This window comes from Piliocolobus tephrosceles, chromosome 10 (assembly GCF_002776525.5).
Source record: "Piliocolobus tephrosceles isolate RC106 chromosome 10, ASM277652v3, whole genome shotgun sequence".
Taxonomy (NCBI): Eukaryota; Metazoa; Chordata; class Mammalia; order Primates; family Cercopithecidae; genus Piliocolobus; species Piliocolobus tephrosceles.
This window is the reverse complement of record NC_045443.1, coordinates 46,674,562-46,691,418: the sequence shown is the minus strand read 5'-3', so window position 1 is coordinate 46,691,418 and position 16,857 is coordinate 46,674,562. Positions and strand designations below refer to the sequence as shown.

General features: G+C 40.6%; 1 protein-coding gene across 1 annotated transcript; it reads right to left on the bottom strand.

Annotated features, from left to right (window-relative positions):
• Window positions 1-14,292, bottom strand: SPATS2 (spermatogenesis associated serine rich 2). Its single transcript, XM_026454687.2, has 6 exons — window positions 14,237-14,292; window positions 12,854-12,912; window positions 8,380-8,489; window positions 4,568-4,670; window positions 2,535-2,749; window positions 1-1,484 (listed from the first exon to the last, which is right to left on the bottom strand). Exons 2-6 carry the CDS (start codon window positions 12,906-12,908, stop codon window positions 1,176-1,178), a joined length of 792 nt encoding a protein of 263 aa, XP_026310472.1. The 5' UTR covers window positions 12,909-12,912; window positions 14,237-14,292; the 3' UTR covers window positions 1-1,175.
• Window positions 14,293-16,857: the final 2,565 nt, after the last annotated feature.

The window sequence follows — 16,857 nt, the reverse complement described above, 5'->3', positions numbered from 1 at the left end:
TGGGAATATTTATGCAGCTGTTTTTATTTATTCAACTATAAAGACTGATTGCAGCAATTTTTTGATGAGTAATGCCTTAGATTAACACTAATTATATTGCTATAAATTTGGTTCAGGATCAGAATAGGGTTCAGGAAAGGGAGAGAACAAAAAAAAGTCTCCAAACATTCAAACAGAAAAATGTTGTTTTTTTTTTTTATTTTTTTTGGGGACTGAGTCTCGCTCTGTCACCCAGGCTGGAGTGCAGTGGCACAATCTCGGCTCACTGCAGCCTCCGCCTCCTGGGTGCGATTCTCTTGCCTCAGCCTCCTGAGTAGCTGGGATTACAGGCGCACGCCACCATGCCCAGCTAATTTTTGTATTTTTATTAGAGACGGGGTTTCACCATGTTGGCCAGGCTGGTCTTGAACTCCTGACCTAGTGATCCACTCGCCTCGGCCTCCAAAGTGCTAGGATTACAGGCGTGAGCCACCGCACCCAATCTTTTTTTTCTTTTTTTAAACTTTAATTAAATGCTATTTTGCCATAGACTTCCCCAGACTGGTTTGCAATCTAAGGTAATAGGAAACAAGTCATTGGGCATTTTGAAGAAGCTGCAGGTTAAGCTATGGTGCCAAGCAGAAGACTAAACACTGATTTGAGTGTCAAATCTCAGGCACGTTCTGGGATAGAGGCAGGTTCTCAAATGTTTCCTAGTGTTCTTTCCTTTTCACTAATTAAATTTTCCCTTCTCTGGCAAATCCAGTGCAGCATATGATCCCCTCATTGCCTCTCTTGGTCAAATGGTTGAAGGGAACCTGTCAGGCACCTGTGGCTTCTGCTTAGATTGGAAAGGTGACAGACTAGCTCTGATTCACCTCCTCCTGAGACAGCCTGGACAGTGGAGGGGTCAACTGGAAGGCCGAAACCTGGTAACAGCTGCCTCTGATTCCTGGTGGAAATGACCAACCAGATTCAATCCATATCACTGGGGAAGATCAAGGAAAAAAAATAGCTTCCCCTCCAAAAATGGTAAAGAGGAAATAAGGAGACAAGAAACTAACAATATGTAGAATGGCACAAAAAGCAATACGCATAAACTTCTTTTTGTTATTAAATCTAACTATAAGTTTCCTAAAGTCCAGTTATCAAGTTGAATTGTGTGGAGAGAGGAGAGAGGCCAACTGGAATTTCTCTCAAGAGTTCACGGCTTCAGTCTGAGAGGTCCTGGGTTTGCGCTGGGGGAGCCCCTTTTTGAATGAAGGCATGGGAGGGCCTGGCTCCATGCTGACTCCAGTTCCTTTGGTCCCTGCAGAGTGAGTTTGGCCTCTTTCACTGGTGTTTCCTGGTGCCTGAGATGGAGCACTCTGATACCTGGAACCAGATGAATACCACGAGCTGTTTCTGTAACGACCCATACTGTCATGCCGCCCTTGGTTCATGGGGTCATTGGACTTTTGGCCTTGTGGCCTGTAGCCTTGTCCTCGTCTGTTCCCTGGCAATACCTAAAGATAAAAGAAGACAATGTTCAAGGTGCTCTAGCATTATGGTACCCCATTCGTTCACTTCACAAGAGTATTCTGAAAGCAGAATTGTGGTATTCCATGCTTGGGACTCAGTTTATCTCTCAAGACTCAAAGAATTCTGTCAGCCGATCCAACCTAGCCACTACTTCAGAACTAATCCATCTTTCCCTGCTCTTCATGCCTAGGCTCTTCTCCACTGAAGAATTTACTTTTCTTTAGCAGGATGTAAGAAGAAAGATAAGGAAGAAAGAACATTCTGTGGGTTGTTACAAGTCCTCAACTGGACAAGTATATTATATTATGTCTGAATTCTTCAGATAAAAGGCCATTGGTAAAGATAATAAACATTTGGATTAATAAAGTAAACATCACTATGGCCTGCTTTGCTAACTGTCATGACTATAGATTAAAGCTTGCTGCTGTGGCATTCAGCACATCTTTCACAATATAATCCAGAAAGCTTATGGCATGGGATTTTATTTTTGTCCTCCAATTCCAAACGTCATACCAGTTCTGAAGAATTACTGACAGTACTGCCTTGGATTGCTCTTGTGTTTATTTTTCAAACACGAGAAGAACCTATGGGATTACTCCTCAGCTTTCTAGTGTTTTCTCCCCATCCCCACCAGGTCACTCTCTCTTTCCCTGTAAATTCCACATTGTCCTTCTAGGGAGTTGCTGCTTTCAGATGCACACTGGTGAAACTGCCACTTGTGGTGCCTGTCTACCTTGAGATGGGTGCACGACTCCCAGTGTGACTAATTACCAGGCAATACTATCTACAACAGCAGGGATTGCTGCCAACACAAGAAAGTCAGCAGTTCTTGGCAACAGGAAATCTAAACTGGCTGGCAGTTTGGAACATACGTATCTAATGCTTTCTCAGGAACTAACTCGGGTTGGAGGGATTCAAAACAGGCGTGGAATGGGAATAAAGAAAGGAAGATAATATACTGAGCTATCAGCTTTTAAGCTTTGACAATCTGGAGGGTTTTCTTCCTAACACGCTCAGTGTAGAAGCTAGGTTACCTCCCGAAGTGGCTGGTAGGGCTGGCCACTGGAGTTTGCTATGGCTGCAGGAGTCTCTCCCGGTGCAAAGTTTTTCTTGTTAGCACTTGTAAGGCTGGGAGGAGAGGCACAGGTGGAAGAGGAAGCAGCAGAGGCATCACTTGGGCTACTCAAGGACACAGATGTAACTGAGCTACGTCGGGATCTGGTTGAATAGCTGTTCTTTGGATGAGACACTGGAACAGAAATATGAGGAATATATGATCATATGATGGAACAGCACAATGGGTAAGGTTTCTACTTTCTCAATTTCACAATGAGCAATTTAAGATAAAGAACTGACTATTCAAGTAAAGAAAAACCTCTAAAACTGGTAACAGGAAGAAAAATCTCCCTTCTGCCCTCTTCCTCCACTTCCTCCAAAGCCCCACTGCTTTGTAAAGGAATTCTTAAACAAGAGAACAATTTAACATCAAAGTTACCCATTTCCCACCAACTAATGACTTCTTGGGATTGGATCTGGTACTACCTAAACTCCTGGCTATGGCTCTAGCAGCTGACTAAGCCTGGGAACAATAGTCTAGACCATATGTTCAGTTTCCTATGCAAGAAACATTCTAAAGTACAGTCTTTGCAAAGAAAGAAAAAGGTACATACATAAAATCTTTACTAAATTTTTTAAAGAATTTTGAATGATACAAGGTATAAATAATCAAGATCAGTTAAATATTAATAGAACTAATCTTTACAACAAACATGTATATTGCCAAATTTCTTTCTGCAAAATTAATCCCAAATTCAAAGTACCTATTTAACTGAACAAATATTAATATTTTCAGTTCAAATTGTGTTAGAATTCCAATGGTTTAAAACTACTCTCTAGATTTTTTTTCTTGGCTTTAAGCCTGGACTAACAATGAGTTTATAATTGTTGCCATAGGTTAAATATTTCACTTTTTTTTTTTGTGGAGACGGAGTCTTGCTCTGTCGCCCAGGCTGGAGTGCAGTGGTGCGATCTCGGCTCACTGCAAGCTTCGCCTCCCGAGTTCATGCCATTCTCCTGCCTCAGCCTCTTGATTAGCTGGGACTACAGGCACCCACCACCTCGCCTGGCTAATTTTTTGTATTTTTTAGTAGAGATGGGGTTTCACCGTGTTAGCCAGGATGGTCTCAATCTCCCGACCTCGTGATCTGCCCACCTCAGCCTCCCAAAGTGCTGGGATTACAGGCGTGAGCCACTGCGCCTGGCAATATTTCACTTTTATACTAGACAGAAAGAACAAAGAGGCTAAGTTCAGGCTTTGACAAACAGGTCACTAGAAACTCTCACCTCATAGGTACTCCCCTACCCTTTAATGCTATTATTTAAGAGTCTATTATGTTCTAGGCAACACAAGTATTGTTTTCTCCTATTTAGAGACACAGTCTTGCTCCGGTGCCCAGGCTGGAGTGCAGTGGCAATCATAGCTCACTGGAACCTCAAACTCCTGGCTCAAACTATCTTCCCCCTCTCACCCACCCCCACCCCACCTCCTGAGTAGCTAGGACTACAAGCATGTGCCACCACACCTGGCTAATTTTCTCTTTTTAATTTTTTGAAGAGATGGGAACCTCGCTATGTTGCCCAGGGTGGTCTTGAACTCCTGGGCTAAAGTGATTCTCTGGCCTCAGCCTTCCGATTTGTTGAGATTACACATGTAAGCCTCCGTGCCTGGCCTGTTATCTGCATTTTGGAGAGGAGTAAAATGAGGTTATTATAGAGGCAGGGATCCAAACTTGGTCTGACTGAAGGGCCCATGCTCCTTATACCACATATCATGCACCTCTCAATTCAGCATGAAAAAACAGTCTTTCACATTTAGGGAGCTGGCAAATACTTGTCCTCAGAGTTCAAAGTATCTGCACCCATGGACTTCATAAGCATCCCAGAGTTACTTTTCACAAAAACAAGCACACAAGAGGCACTAATGAGGAATCAGGACGAAGACAATCAGCATGTCAGTCTCTAATTAATAATCACCAACTGTAGTGCCCAGACCCTCTCACCATCTCACCTTGTCCAAATGAATCAATGCTCTTCTTTAGGGTCTCTACGTCACAGGTGAACCGGGCTACTCGTCCCAGATCCTCATCATATTTACGTTCACTAACAAAGTGCTGGAGAAAGGGCAAAGAAAGGCCTCCAGGTTAGACAAACATCATCCATGGAATCCATAACTTACTATACAGATAAACCAATCATTTTTTAATTGTCTTTTTACTGCTTCAAAGTTTATTAAATGGCCATCACATGACCAACGCTGGGTGATCGAATAAATCTATTCAATTTCTCAAGAGCCCAAAGGCAAGTCTGTAAGTTTATGAAATGCTACATGATTGCCAAAGCCCATTTGATATAATCAAGAGAAACTGTAAAGAAAGAAAAAAGGGCCGGGTGTGGTGGCTCAAGCCTGTAATCCCAGCACTTTGGGACGCTGAGATGGGCAGATCACGAGGTCAGGAGATCGAGACCATCCTGGCTAACACGGTGAAACCCCATCTCTACTAAAAAAAATACAAAAAAACTAGCCGGGCAAGGTGGCGGGTGCCTGTAGTCCCAGCTACTCGGGAGGCTGAGGCCGGAGAATGGCGTGAACCCGGAAAGCAGAACTTGCAGTGAGTCGAGATCCAGCCACTGCACTCCAGCCTGGGCGACAGAGCGAGACTCCGTCTCAAAAAAAAAAAAAAAAAGAAAGAAAGAAAGAAAAGAGGAGGAAGATTTTATAGTAGAGGGCCATCTTTCTACTGTTGGCTATTCTCCATGTCTTTCCATTTTATACAGAGGCAGCAAAAATGTTTACAAGGTGCTACAATGATACCATTTAGATAGATGGTTTGGTGTTAATAGGAACTTCCTTAGGAAACCCACTTAATCTCTTTATAATAAAGTAGGATTTCTTAGTCCTTGAAATAGGAACAATTTCTTGAGATGGAAAATCATTCATGTGAAAAGTCAACTTTGCAAATGAGAAGTTTATGCTGCAAGTAATTTAATCCTTTTAAGCAGACTGAGCTGAGAAGTAACCAACCCCTTGAGTCAAAAACTAACCATGCTATAAAAATCGTGGGACTAGAAACATGTCAGGAATAAAGTGCTTCTGGGGGTCTATTTCATTAAACAACGTCTAAAGTAGACTGGAATCATTTTTTTTTTTTTTCAGATGAAAAGGAGATAAAAAAGAAAAGTGAAAGGCCTAGATATAATCTGGAAGAACTGAACCCTTCAGGACATCCCTCTTAACTGGGGGTGGCCTAATACTACTCTGCATCAGAATTCTCGGGAAGCAACCAGAAGCACTGAAAGGGAAAGGAGAGAGAAAAATGACCTTCCAGACTTGAATTCCTAAAACTTCAGAGTATGTTGCGGCTTAGGAAAGCACACGAACCTCTTGTTACAAAGCCTTCAGACATGTAATATCAGTCTGAGATTAATTCTGAAACAAATTCTAGGGTTTGTTGAGTCAAAGACATAATAGGAATGACGGAAATAAAATGATCTGGAAATAAGACATTTAAATTGCACAGCACCCACTTCAGTACACTGAAAAAGTGGAGAGAAACAGATCCTTAGTCAGCCTGCAGAAATATTTCCAGCAGCTTTTCAGCCACGTGGGAAGAGGAACAGATGAAGCCTGTGAGAGCCAGAATTCTCATCTAATTCCAAAGGGGTTTCCGGCTTCTCCCCAAGAGTTGAATGAGACTGACTGGCATCAATGTGAGGAGGCCTTTCTATAAAATTTAATCATATAGTTTTAGTTAAACAGAAAACGGTAACTGCATATTTGCATGATTTGGCTAGTTCACCCCAACAGAGTTGAAGGGGAGGCAGTGAGAGAACAATACTCCACAGGTCTAACACTGGGTCAGATGATAGCAAGGATCCCTGTAAGGTCCTGGATGATATTCCACCTCTGTTTTTATTTTATAGAGACTGTTGTACAGCAAGTGTTCTCTCAGTGTGACAATAAATCTATGTGTTCAGAAAGAGAAGAGGTAAAGGGCACAGGTGTGGAGAAGGCCAACTCCCTTTGGCACAGCTTGCAGTTTATAAACAATTATTTAGAATGCCAATGACCACAACTATCCATGAATATCCCAATTTCTCTCAGGTTCACACGCTTAGTCTCAGAAACACTGTTCTTTATATAAGAATTTGGCCAAGTGTGGTGGCTCATGCCTGTAATCCCAGCACTCTGGGAGGCCAAGGCGAGTGGATCACTTGGGGTCAGGGGTTCGAGACCAGCCTGGCCAACATGGTGAAACCCTGTCTCTACTAAAATACAAAAATTAGCAGGGCGTGGTGGCACATGCCTGTAATTCCAGCTACTTGGGAGGCTGAGGCACGAGAATCACTTGAACCTGGGAGGTAAAGGTTGCAGTGAGCGGTGACAGCGCCACTTCACTCCAGCCTGGATGACAGAGCGAGACTCTGTCTCAAAAAAAACAAAAAAGAATTAAAAGGTATAAATATTGAACCCAAGTGATTTTGTAAAAAGATTACAACAAACATCTCAAAGATAATTTTTCTCTCTACAATCAGAATTGGCCAACCAACAGAAGACCAACTACATACCAAGGTGCTGTGCTAGGCACTTGGAGAGACAGGAGCTCCTGCCTGCCACTGTGAAGTTCACTATCTAGTGGGGAAGACAAATTAAGCAAATGCACATAAAATCCTAACTGTGCTCTGAAAGCACAGAATGGGGAGATATGATGGGGAAGTCAGGAAGGATGAGGAGGTCAAGAGTGGTAACTGGGCTGTTCACAGTGGCTCACGCCTGTAATCTCAGCACTTTGAGAGGCTGAGGTGGGTGGATCACCTGAGGTCAGGAGTTTGAGACCAGCCTGGCCAACATCATGAAACCCCATCTCTATTAAAAATATAAAAATTAGCCGCCGGGTGTGGTGGCTCATGCCTGTAATCCTAGCACTTTGGGAGGCTGAGGCAGGCAGACCACCTTAGGTTGGGAGTTCAAGACCAGCCTGACCAACATGGAGAAACCCCATCTCTACTAAAAATACAAAAATTAGCTGGACATGTAGGTGCATGCCTGTAATCCCAGCTACTCGGGAGGCTGAGGCAGGAGAATCACTTGAATCCGGGAGGCAGAGGTTACAGTGAGCCGAGATCACACCATTGCACTCCAGCCTGGGTGACAGAGCGAGACTTTGTCTCCCCTCCCCCCAAAAAAAGAGTGGTAACTGTGGTTGGAGGCTGGGAGAAGAGCGTTTGGACAGATGGAAAAGCGTGTGTGTCTGTGAAGTGTAGAAGCCTCCAGCCTCTGCTGGAGGGCAGAGGACCAGTGGGGACGGTATGAACTGAGGGTAATGGCAGAGCAAGACTGCACAGTCCTTCATACTGGACTAAGGATTATAGTATTTATCCTAAAAGCAACAGAAAGTTTTGAAGCAGACTGCTGTAGTGTGGGGAACATACATGGAGGGTGGGGTGGGTGGGGCAGAGACAGAATGGATGAACACAATCAGTTAAAAGGCTCTTACAGAAGTCCTGGCAAGAGATGGTGGTAACCTGATCATAATGGTGGTGGTAGAGATGAAAAAATAAGGTCAGATCTGAGATTTAGTCAAATGGATGGGGTGTGCTGACAGATTTAAGGTGGGAAATGGAGAAATTTTCTAAGGTTTCCAGCTGGGATAACTAGGTAGATGACAATACCACTTACAGAGAAAGGGACCTGGAAGAGGGCCAGGTTTGGGAAAGGAAGATCATGAGTTTAATATATTAGATATGGCCATGAATTATGAAAATTTCTTACTTTAACCCCTGAGGATAAGAAGAAAGGCAGAAAGCAGAAAGAAGTTTTACCTTGATATCGGCTCTGAGCTCAACCAATTGCTGCTCTGACATTTGAACAGCCACATGAGTCATCTTCTTTAGAAGTTCAGCCTTCTTTTGTCGGCTGAGCAAAATTTCCACTGTAGAGGAAAAGTGAGTGTGAACCTTATGTTGCTGCTAAATAGGATAAAGAAGAACTAGAAATATATGCCTTGTAGTAGGTATTTGGTCAGCCAAAGGCTTAGTTGCCCATCCATCTAGAAAATGAAAATATCAAAAGTCCGGTCTCTACCTTCCATTGGGTCTCTGAAGGCAGTTAAGTAGTAAACATTTTTTATAAATCACAAACACTCATAAATCATTTGTTATTTCTCCTTCCAGTCAAAAAAATTTTATCAAGATGCATATAAATTAAAAAGGAAATATGCACACATAATAAAAAATATTCATCTGGAGTAAGTTGAGTATAAAATGAAAAGAGCATCTCTCTTATTTCTGATTTTGTGGTCTCCTCTCCAGAGGAAACCACTGTTCACCATTTCTTATGTACACTTCCAAATATTGTCTATGTACACACAACATGCATACATATGTATCTCTCCTTTTTCCCTTCTCACAAATGGAAGTATATCATACACATGGTCTTTCCTTTACCTCAGCTATTTTTACTTAATATATCTTTAAGTTTATTCCCTATTAATACATCTGGATCACCTTCATTCTGTTTAACAGCCACTGAGTATGGGGATATACCACAATTATTTACCGAGTTTCCTAGTGATGGGTATTTAGATGGTTACACCCTTTTAAGAACTACCTTCTATGGCATGCTTTCTGATATACAACTTGGATACAACTTGGTCATGGCAGAGAACAGACAATAAACATCTCCCAGAGAGACAGGGGCTACAGTGGAAACTGAACCAAAGAAATCCTACCTGGAAGCAGATAAACCACCCAAGGAATGTTCTCTACTCCCAGGGAAGGGACTCTGCTATTCCTTCCCGTCCAGCAAGATTTGATCATTGCTTTTCCAAGTGGGAATTTTTACTATAATCATCCTTTTCTTTCTCCAACTGTGTAATATCGGAGAAGGGGGCATTTAGCCTTTCTTTTAATTTGTGAGATCCCAACCTTGGAAGATCTGAAATTACTCTGAAGACCTGGCCTTTCAGCTGAATATTAACTAACTAGATGAGACTTTGGAGGTATTGCTACTGAGGAGGTGGTGAACACATTCTCATTTTGGAAAAAAGAGGGATACTGGGTAGGGGAGGACTATAGCAAAGACCGTTAGTTGACAGAACACAGTCTTTCCAACTATATTCAGGAACATTCAGGGCTATGAGAAATCCAATGTTGTTGGGTACCAACAAAATTAGGTTAAAAAATCTGTATTTTCTGGCTTTGCTACAGATGAAATGGTCATGTGATACAGTTTCACCATTGAGATATAAGCAGAACTCAAAGGGCAGGGTTTACAGGAGAGTGTTTTAAAGGGGTCTTAGCATGTAACATTTTACTCCTTCTTGACTGGAGCCTAGGGAGTTGTCTTTTGATCATAAGCATACTCTCAGAATGGCTGCGCAGAAGGATAGAAGAACCTGGGTCCCTAATGTCATATTGGAAATGTCCTGCCAGCCCTGGGTTGCTTACCTCTGTACTTTTCATTTCCTGAGAAAAAAAGACACTCACATTTATTTAGGCCACTCTGTTCCATGTAGTCAAACTGAATCCCTAACTGATATACACAGAATCCTGTAACATACTGAGGAATTAGCCAAATTCATGTCAGAAAAAAACAGAAATTTTAAAGAGTTACACCAGATATTACAGAGAGCTGGATGTATTTAGCAAGTTTACTCAGCCCAACTGCCACAAAGATGCACACATGGGCTGCCTAGACCCAAGTCACACTAATCAGTCAGGGCCCACTTTCTCAGGAGTCAGGAGCATGCCTACAAAAGTTTCTTAACACCAAAGCCCAACAGTTACAAATGATCTATTGGTTTAGCTCCCAAGATAAAACCTATTTGCCATTTGTATCACCTTCAGTTTCTCTCAGCTCTAGCATTCAGTGATTCTATGACAAAATTATAGCTCTCAAAATGGCAAAAATGAAGTAAATAAAAAGCTTTCTACACGTAACAGATAACTCACAGGACCTAATTATTCAACATTGGAAAAGACTGAAACACTACAAACCCATCAATTACTTAATAAAATTATAATATGTAAAAAACAAAAAGCAACTCTTAACAGCATTGGTAAATGAGTAATTACATCTTGTCATTAAGAACCAGGATTTTCAGGGAGAAAAGAGCTAAAGATATAAAACTGATGAAGTTAAGTAAAACTCTGAGCTCTGAATTTGATAAAATAAGATTGGGCACAACTTGATAACTGGTTGAAGCTGAGTGATGGGAGTTTGTTACATTAGCCTATTTGAAATTTTTTGTTTTGTTTTGTTTTGAGATGGAGTCTCGCTCTGTCACCACGCTGGAGTGCAGTGGCACGATCTCGGCTCACTGCAACCTCCGCCCCCTGAGTTCAAGTGATTTTCCTGCCTCAGCCTCCAGAGTAGGTGGGATTACAGGCAATGCCACCACGCCCAGCTAATTTTTGTATTTTTAGTAGAGATGGAGTTTCATCATGTTGGCCAGGATCGTTTCAATCTCTTGACCTCATGAGCAGCCCGCCTCGGCCTCCCAAAGTGCTGGGATTACAGGGGTGAGCCACTGCGCCCAGCCAAAATTTTCTATTAATATAAAAGATGTATTAATATTTTTAAAAGCACCTTCTTTTTCTTTATATCAAGACAGGGTCTTGCTCTATTGCCCTGACTGGAGTACAGTGGTGCAATCACAGCTCACTGCAGCCTCGACCTCCTGGGCTCAAGCGATCCTCCCACCTCAGCCTCTCAAGTAAATGGGACTACATATAGCCATATAGCACATGCCACCATGCCTGGTTAATTTTTTTTTTTGAGACGGAGTCTCGTTCTGTCGCCAGGCTGAAAAGCAGTGGTGCGATCTCAGCTCACTGCAACCTCTGCCTCCCGGGTTCAAGCGATTCTCCTGCCTCAGCCTCCCAAGTAGCTGGGACTACAGGCACGCACCACCATGCCCAGCTAAGTTTTGCATTTTTAGTAGAGACGGGGTTTCATCATGTCGGCCAGGATGGCCTCGATCTCCTGACCTCATGATCTGCCCACCTTGGCCTCCCAAAGTGCTAGAATTACAGGCGTGAGCCACTGCGCCCAGTCTAATTTCTTATTTTTCGTAGAGACGAGATCTCACTATGTTGCCTAGGCTGGTCTCAAACTCCTGGGCTCAGGTGATCCGCTCAAAGTGCTGGGATTATATGTGTGAGCCATCATGCCTGGCCTAAAAGGACCTTCTTCTCAAAAGTAAGAAATATGTCTTCTTAATGGTTTTAGTTTATCTGAATTTCCATTTTCCAAAAGAGAATGTACTGATAAAATAATGGACTGAAATGTCAAATTAGAAACTCAAAATATACTGCTCAATGTAAACGAAATCTCACCTCTGAAAAACAGTGGAAGGCATCTCTGCTACATTCTCAAATTTTCAAGTTAAAATGGACCCAAACTGAAGTCATTTCAGTGCTTCAAAGCTGCATCCTCTGGCCCGTGACCACACACACAAGTGATTTAACTGTGAGTCATGATCTCAACCTAGCCCAGCATTTCTATTCTTATCAGTTTGAGGGTGGGTTAAAATCAACAACTTTCCTAATAATAAATCTGGCATTTAATGCAGGAAGATAAAACCTGCCACCGAAATGCCCCAAATCAATGGCATTGTACAAGTTGCAGTTGGTATTCCCTTTTCTTCGTGTAGCTGTGCATGTTTAACCTAACACTTAACAGAAATGATCAAAAAATAGATATGTTTTTTCTGTACAAAACTCCACAAATCACCAACGTTAGATTTCATTCCTCCAGAATCTATTTTAGTAAGCTTTCAAGAAACCCAGTATCTTGAACCCTCACTTCGCTACTTTTCCCCTACCATTGATAACAGACACTGAGTGAAGACTGTTCTATAAACTGAGAAAACAAAGAAAGTTCTGATATAGGTAATGATAGGAACATATACATTCAATAGTAGGCAACCTAATGAAGTCTTCTCTGATTATGCTAAAGGTTTTTTTCTGAGTAGAAAAAATCCCAGTGGAATTGCTTAAACACTGGAGGAAGAAACAAAATAAAATAAAAACCTGGTGGCAGATACCATGATGTAGTCTTTTATACACTATCTGCATTCAAAATATTAAGATTTGGAAATATTTTTAAAACAGGCTCTTTAAAGTTATTTCACCTGAAAGGATTCATATGCCAGTACAGTGCAACTGCTTAAGATTATTTAAATATACAAACTCTTATTATGGTATTTATATGGAGCTTTTGTTATGAGGGTTGGGAAGTAGGTATGTACTATTTATGAAGGTAATAGTTTTAATTAAAGATCAATCATCTTACTTGCTTCAGCTTTCACTTTGTCCATTTCAGCAAGCAACGCCACTTCTCGATCCATTAAGCTAGGAAAAGATGACAAAGGAATAAGAGGTTTGATGAGAAACTCAAATACAAAATTAGCACATTATTAATAGTAGAGAAAGACCGGTGAGTTTGCTAAAAGCATACTAAAAAATAATACTGTATGGACCACATAAAAATTCTGATGTCTTACTCTCAACAAAGAATATTTTAAGATTTTCCCAAAAATAAAATAAATAGACCCAATTCCCTTTTATATTGCAAAATTGGTACATTGCAGTACACCAATCGCTAGAAGTCTAAGAATTGAGAACCAGCAGATGGCAGTAGCAAGCTATAAAACACATTTTTTAGTAAGCTGTGCTAAAGCAAAAGTCCATGTGGAAATTACTTACTTAATGTATGTACTCACATACTTTTTATATTTATATTTTGGTCTATAAAATTTGATGGCTTTGCATGTAATTAATGTTTACCAAGCAATATCCCCATTAGGGCATAGTAAATTTATCCATGATTAGGACTTGTATATCTTCAACAGCTGACCACGGTTGCACCAAGTCCACTTACATTTTAGTACTCAGAACACAAAGAGGTCAAAAAGATAAGACATATAGTGTGCTAGTTTCTGAGAAACATATAACAGTAATGAGGAAGGATGGAATTACAGATTTCTGGTAGGCTTTTTACAGAAAAAGAACATTAAATAGTCAATTAGAATTTTTTCCACTGCAAATGTAAATGGTTTTTAGGCACATAAAGCTTTTCCATGTCGTTATAAAAGCGCCCACAGCCTTCAATGTATAAGGAGACAGCAGGTTACCCTAAGTATTCAACCTCTGGATGCAAATAATTTTCCTTACCATATCGGTTTTGCTTTGTGGTGGCAAAAAGAAAAAAATCTAGAATTTTAATGCCTGTGCAAACATGGAATATTCCAACTTTCTTCAAATTTGGAGTTCATTCTGCTTTCTCCTTTTGAAGGAGAATATAACTACAGGGTAAATAAAAGTTCCACTCTTGTTTCTGGTTGTAATCATATACACACATATTCTCTTTCTCTCTCTGTCACTCTCTAATTCAATTTAGCTCAATACATAGTTATGTTAGCACAAAGTAGTTAATGTGGAGACTATGGTGTGAGATGTACAAATATGTCTAAGGCAGGGTCATTTCCTCAAGGAGCAAATCTTTTATAGGGAAGTGCCAGAAAACATAGGTTTGATAATCGTTATGCATGATGTTAATAAACAGACTTGTAACTAAACAAATTTGGTTGGCATATTAATCCAAAAGCATCAAACTGGAGAGAAGATACAATTATTGTGGGGTAGCAATACTTTGCTAAGAAAGCATTTCCCAAACCTTGGCAATATTTTGCTCCAAGAACTCTAGCAGCATTGGAATACCTAAAAGACAAAACAAAAGCACAACTGAGACAGGAGCTGCCAGGCCTACAGTTTGACATTACCTCTCTTCTGTTGCCAAATCACCTTAAGATGCAGACACTGTGTCCATCAGATGACAAATCCTTTGTCTCTAACAAAGCTTGTAAAATATTTATTAAAAGACTACAGCAAACAAGTAAGCCTTTTGCAGCTTACAATCTTTACTATGAGAAGTAGAATGTCAGATGACACTTTTAGCAGGCTCTGCATCAATACAATCAGACTTTTTTATGGCAATTTGTGCTAGTACATTGTGACGGCATTTTTTTTTTCCCTGTGAGAATTACTGGTGTTCATTTAAATAACTTTGTTTTTTGATTAACTCAGTGGTGATCACAAGAAATTCATAGGACAGTGCATGGACAACCATATAACCTCTCCATTAAAAAAATACTAGCTTATAATATATCCATCTACCATGTACCCACAAAAATTTAAATTAAAATACATATATTAGCTTATGTTTTCAAGCCAAAAAACAATGAAAAGCAGTAAGAACTTGTTTCTTTTTGTCATGTTGCCATCTATTGATAACACCTAGTGAAAGGTCCTGTGATGTCAGCCCAGCGTTAAACAAAAGAATCTACTAGTTAACTGATGCCGATATGTTTCTCAGAGAAAAGGATGATCAGCGTTTATAATTTTACATTAAAATTTTCACACCTTTAAAATACAAAAACGAATAAATGTCAAAATTTAATAGTAAATTTCTTATTAAAAGCACATCAAACAAGTAAATTATATAATGGGATTACGGTTGTATAGAAGAATGACCTAGTTTTAGGTTATTTATGCTAAAGCATTTAGGGGTGACATATCATCTACATCTGCAACTTCCAAGTGGTTCCACCAAAATATTATATACACACACACAGCAAATACACTGCCACTGTACCATCCTTTCAACTTTTCTATATATCTGAAAGTTTTCATAATGAAAAGTTAGTGAAATGTTGGCATCACAAAGTAAATGGAGAAGGTGGGAAGAGTTCAAAGTGAAAAGTGGGTTAGGTATAAGGATAACAACATAGGCATTTTTTACAATTAAAAACAATAATCTATTGTAACATAACTTTTAACACAGAAACTTAAGCTAAAGTTTTCCATCTGTTTCTGAGCTAAACAATGGTCCCAGTATGTATCTGTGGCCAAGAGGTTCAAAAGTACCTGTGGTGTGAGGTAATGGTTTTTAGATGCCAGAACGGCAAGCAATGAGTCCTCCCAGAGAGTGATGAAAGGCTCATTCAGACTCTCTATTACCTTGCTCACTCCAATACCTCAGGGTACTAAGCTTCTCTCAAGGCTTTCTTGAATGGAAATATGCCATAATAAGCACCAAGCATCTGGTAGACTGGATTCTCAAATTGCTAATGAAATTCAGCTAAATATTGCTGGGACCCTATTTGGAAAAACATTAGTTCTTATTAAGCCTGGGCCTTATTCAGTGTTGAGAATTTCCACATCCTTTCTTCAATCATGAAAGACAGATTTGGATGACTGCTCCCTGTTAGTAAAGAAAAAGACTGGTAACTAAATGTTCTGTATTTCCTTCCTTTCTTTTTGGGACTTCCTTACCATGTTCACATTTGCTTGACTTATTCTAAAGCTGTGGGGTTTTTTTGTTTTTTGTTTTGAGATGGAGTCTCGCTCTGGAGTGCAATAGCATGATCTCAGCTCATGGCAACCTCCGCTTCCCGGGTTCAAGCGATTCTCCTGCCTCAGCCTCCTGAGTAGCTGGGACTATGGGCACATGGCACTATGCCCAGCTAATTTTTATATTTTTAGTAGACATGGGGTTTTGGCATGTTGCCAGGTTGGTCTCAAACTCCTGGCTTCAAGTGATCTGCTGGCCTGGGATTATAGGCATGAGCCACGGCACCCAGTCAATTTATTCTAAAGTTTTTGCATAATTTAGTTGCTCAGAATAGTTGTTACTGAAGTATCACCATTCACATCGCTAACACATATTATGTCCATCATTTGAAGCAAGTCTTCTAATTAATATACAGATATCTAACATGCAGTTAGAGATTCTAGCTCTTGCCTTCAATAATTCATTGGTACCAAAAAACTGATCATTATTTGTTTATGACTGTTGCATTGGAAAAATAATATTAAAGTGGAAACGCAACTCTGACAATTCCACAGGTCAATTATTTCAAGGGATAATACTTGAAACCATTCAATAATATTGTCAGAAAACATTTGTACTCAATTTTATTTGCTCAAAACCTAGAATCCTTTTTTTTTTTTTTTTGAGACAGGGTCTCACTGTCGCCCAGACTGGAGTACAGTGGCACCATCAAGACTCACTGCCAACCTCCGCCTCCTTGCTCAAGCAATCCTCCCGCCTTAGCCCTCGAAGTAGTTGGGACTACAGGCACGAGCTACCATGCCCAGCTAATTTTTGTATTTTTTGTAGAGATGGGGGTTTCACCATGTTGCCCAGGCAGGTCTCGAACTCCTGACCTCCAGCAATCCATCCACATCAGCCTCCCAAAGTGCTAGGATTACAGGCGTGAGCCGCTGTACCTGGAC

Excerpts from the sequence above, each read along its gene's own strand:
- SPATS2 (XM_026454687.2), bottom strand. The coding sequence starts at position 12,908 with ATGGATCGAGAAGTGGCGTTGCTTGCTGAAATGGACAAAGTGAAAGCT. Across the intron at positions 8,490-12,853 it reads CAAAGTGAAAGCTGAAGCAA|TGGAAATTTTGCTCAGCCGA; the intron begins GTAAGATGATTG and ends TTTCCTCTACAG. Across the intron at positions 1,485-2,534 it reads CCTACCAGCCACTTCGGGAG|GTATTGCCAGGGAACAGACG; the intron begins GTAACCTAGCTT and ends TTTTATCTTTAG.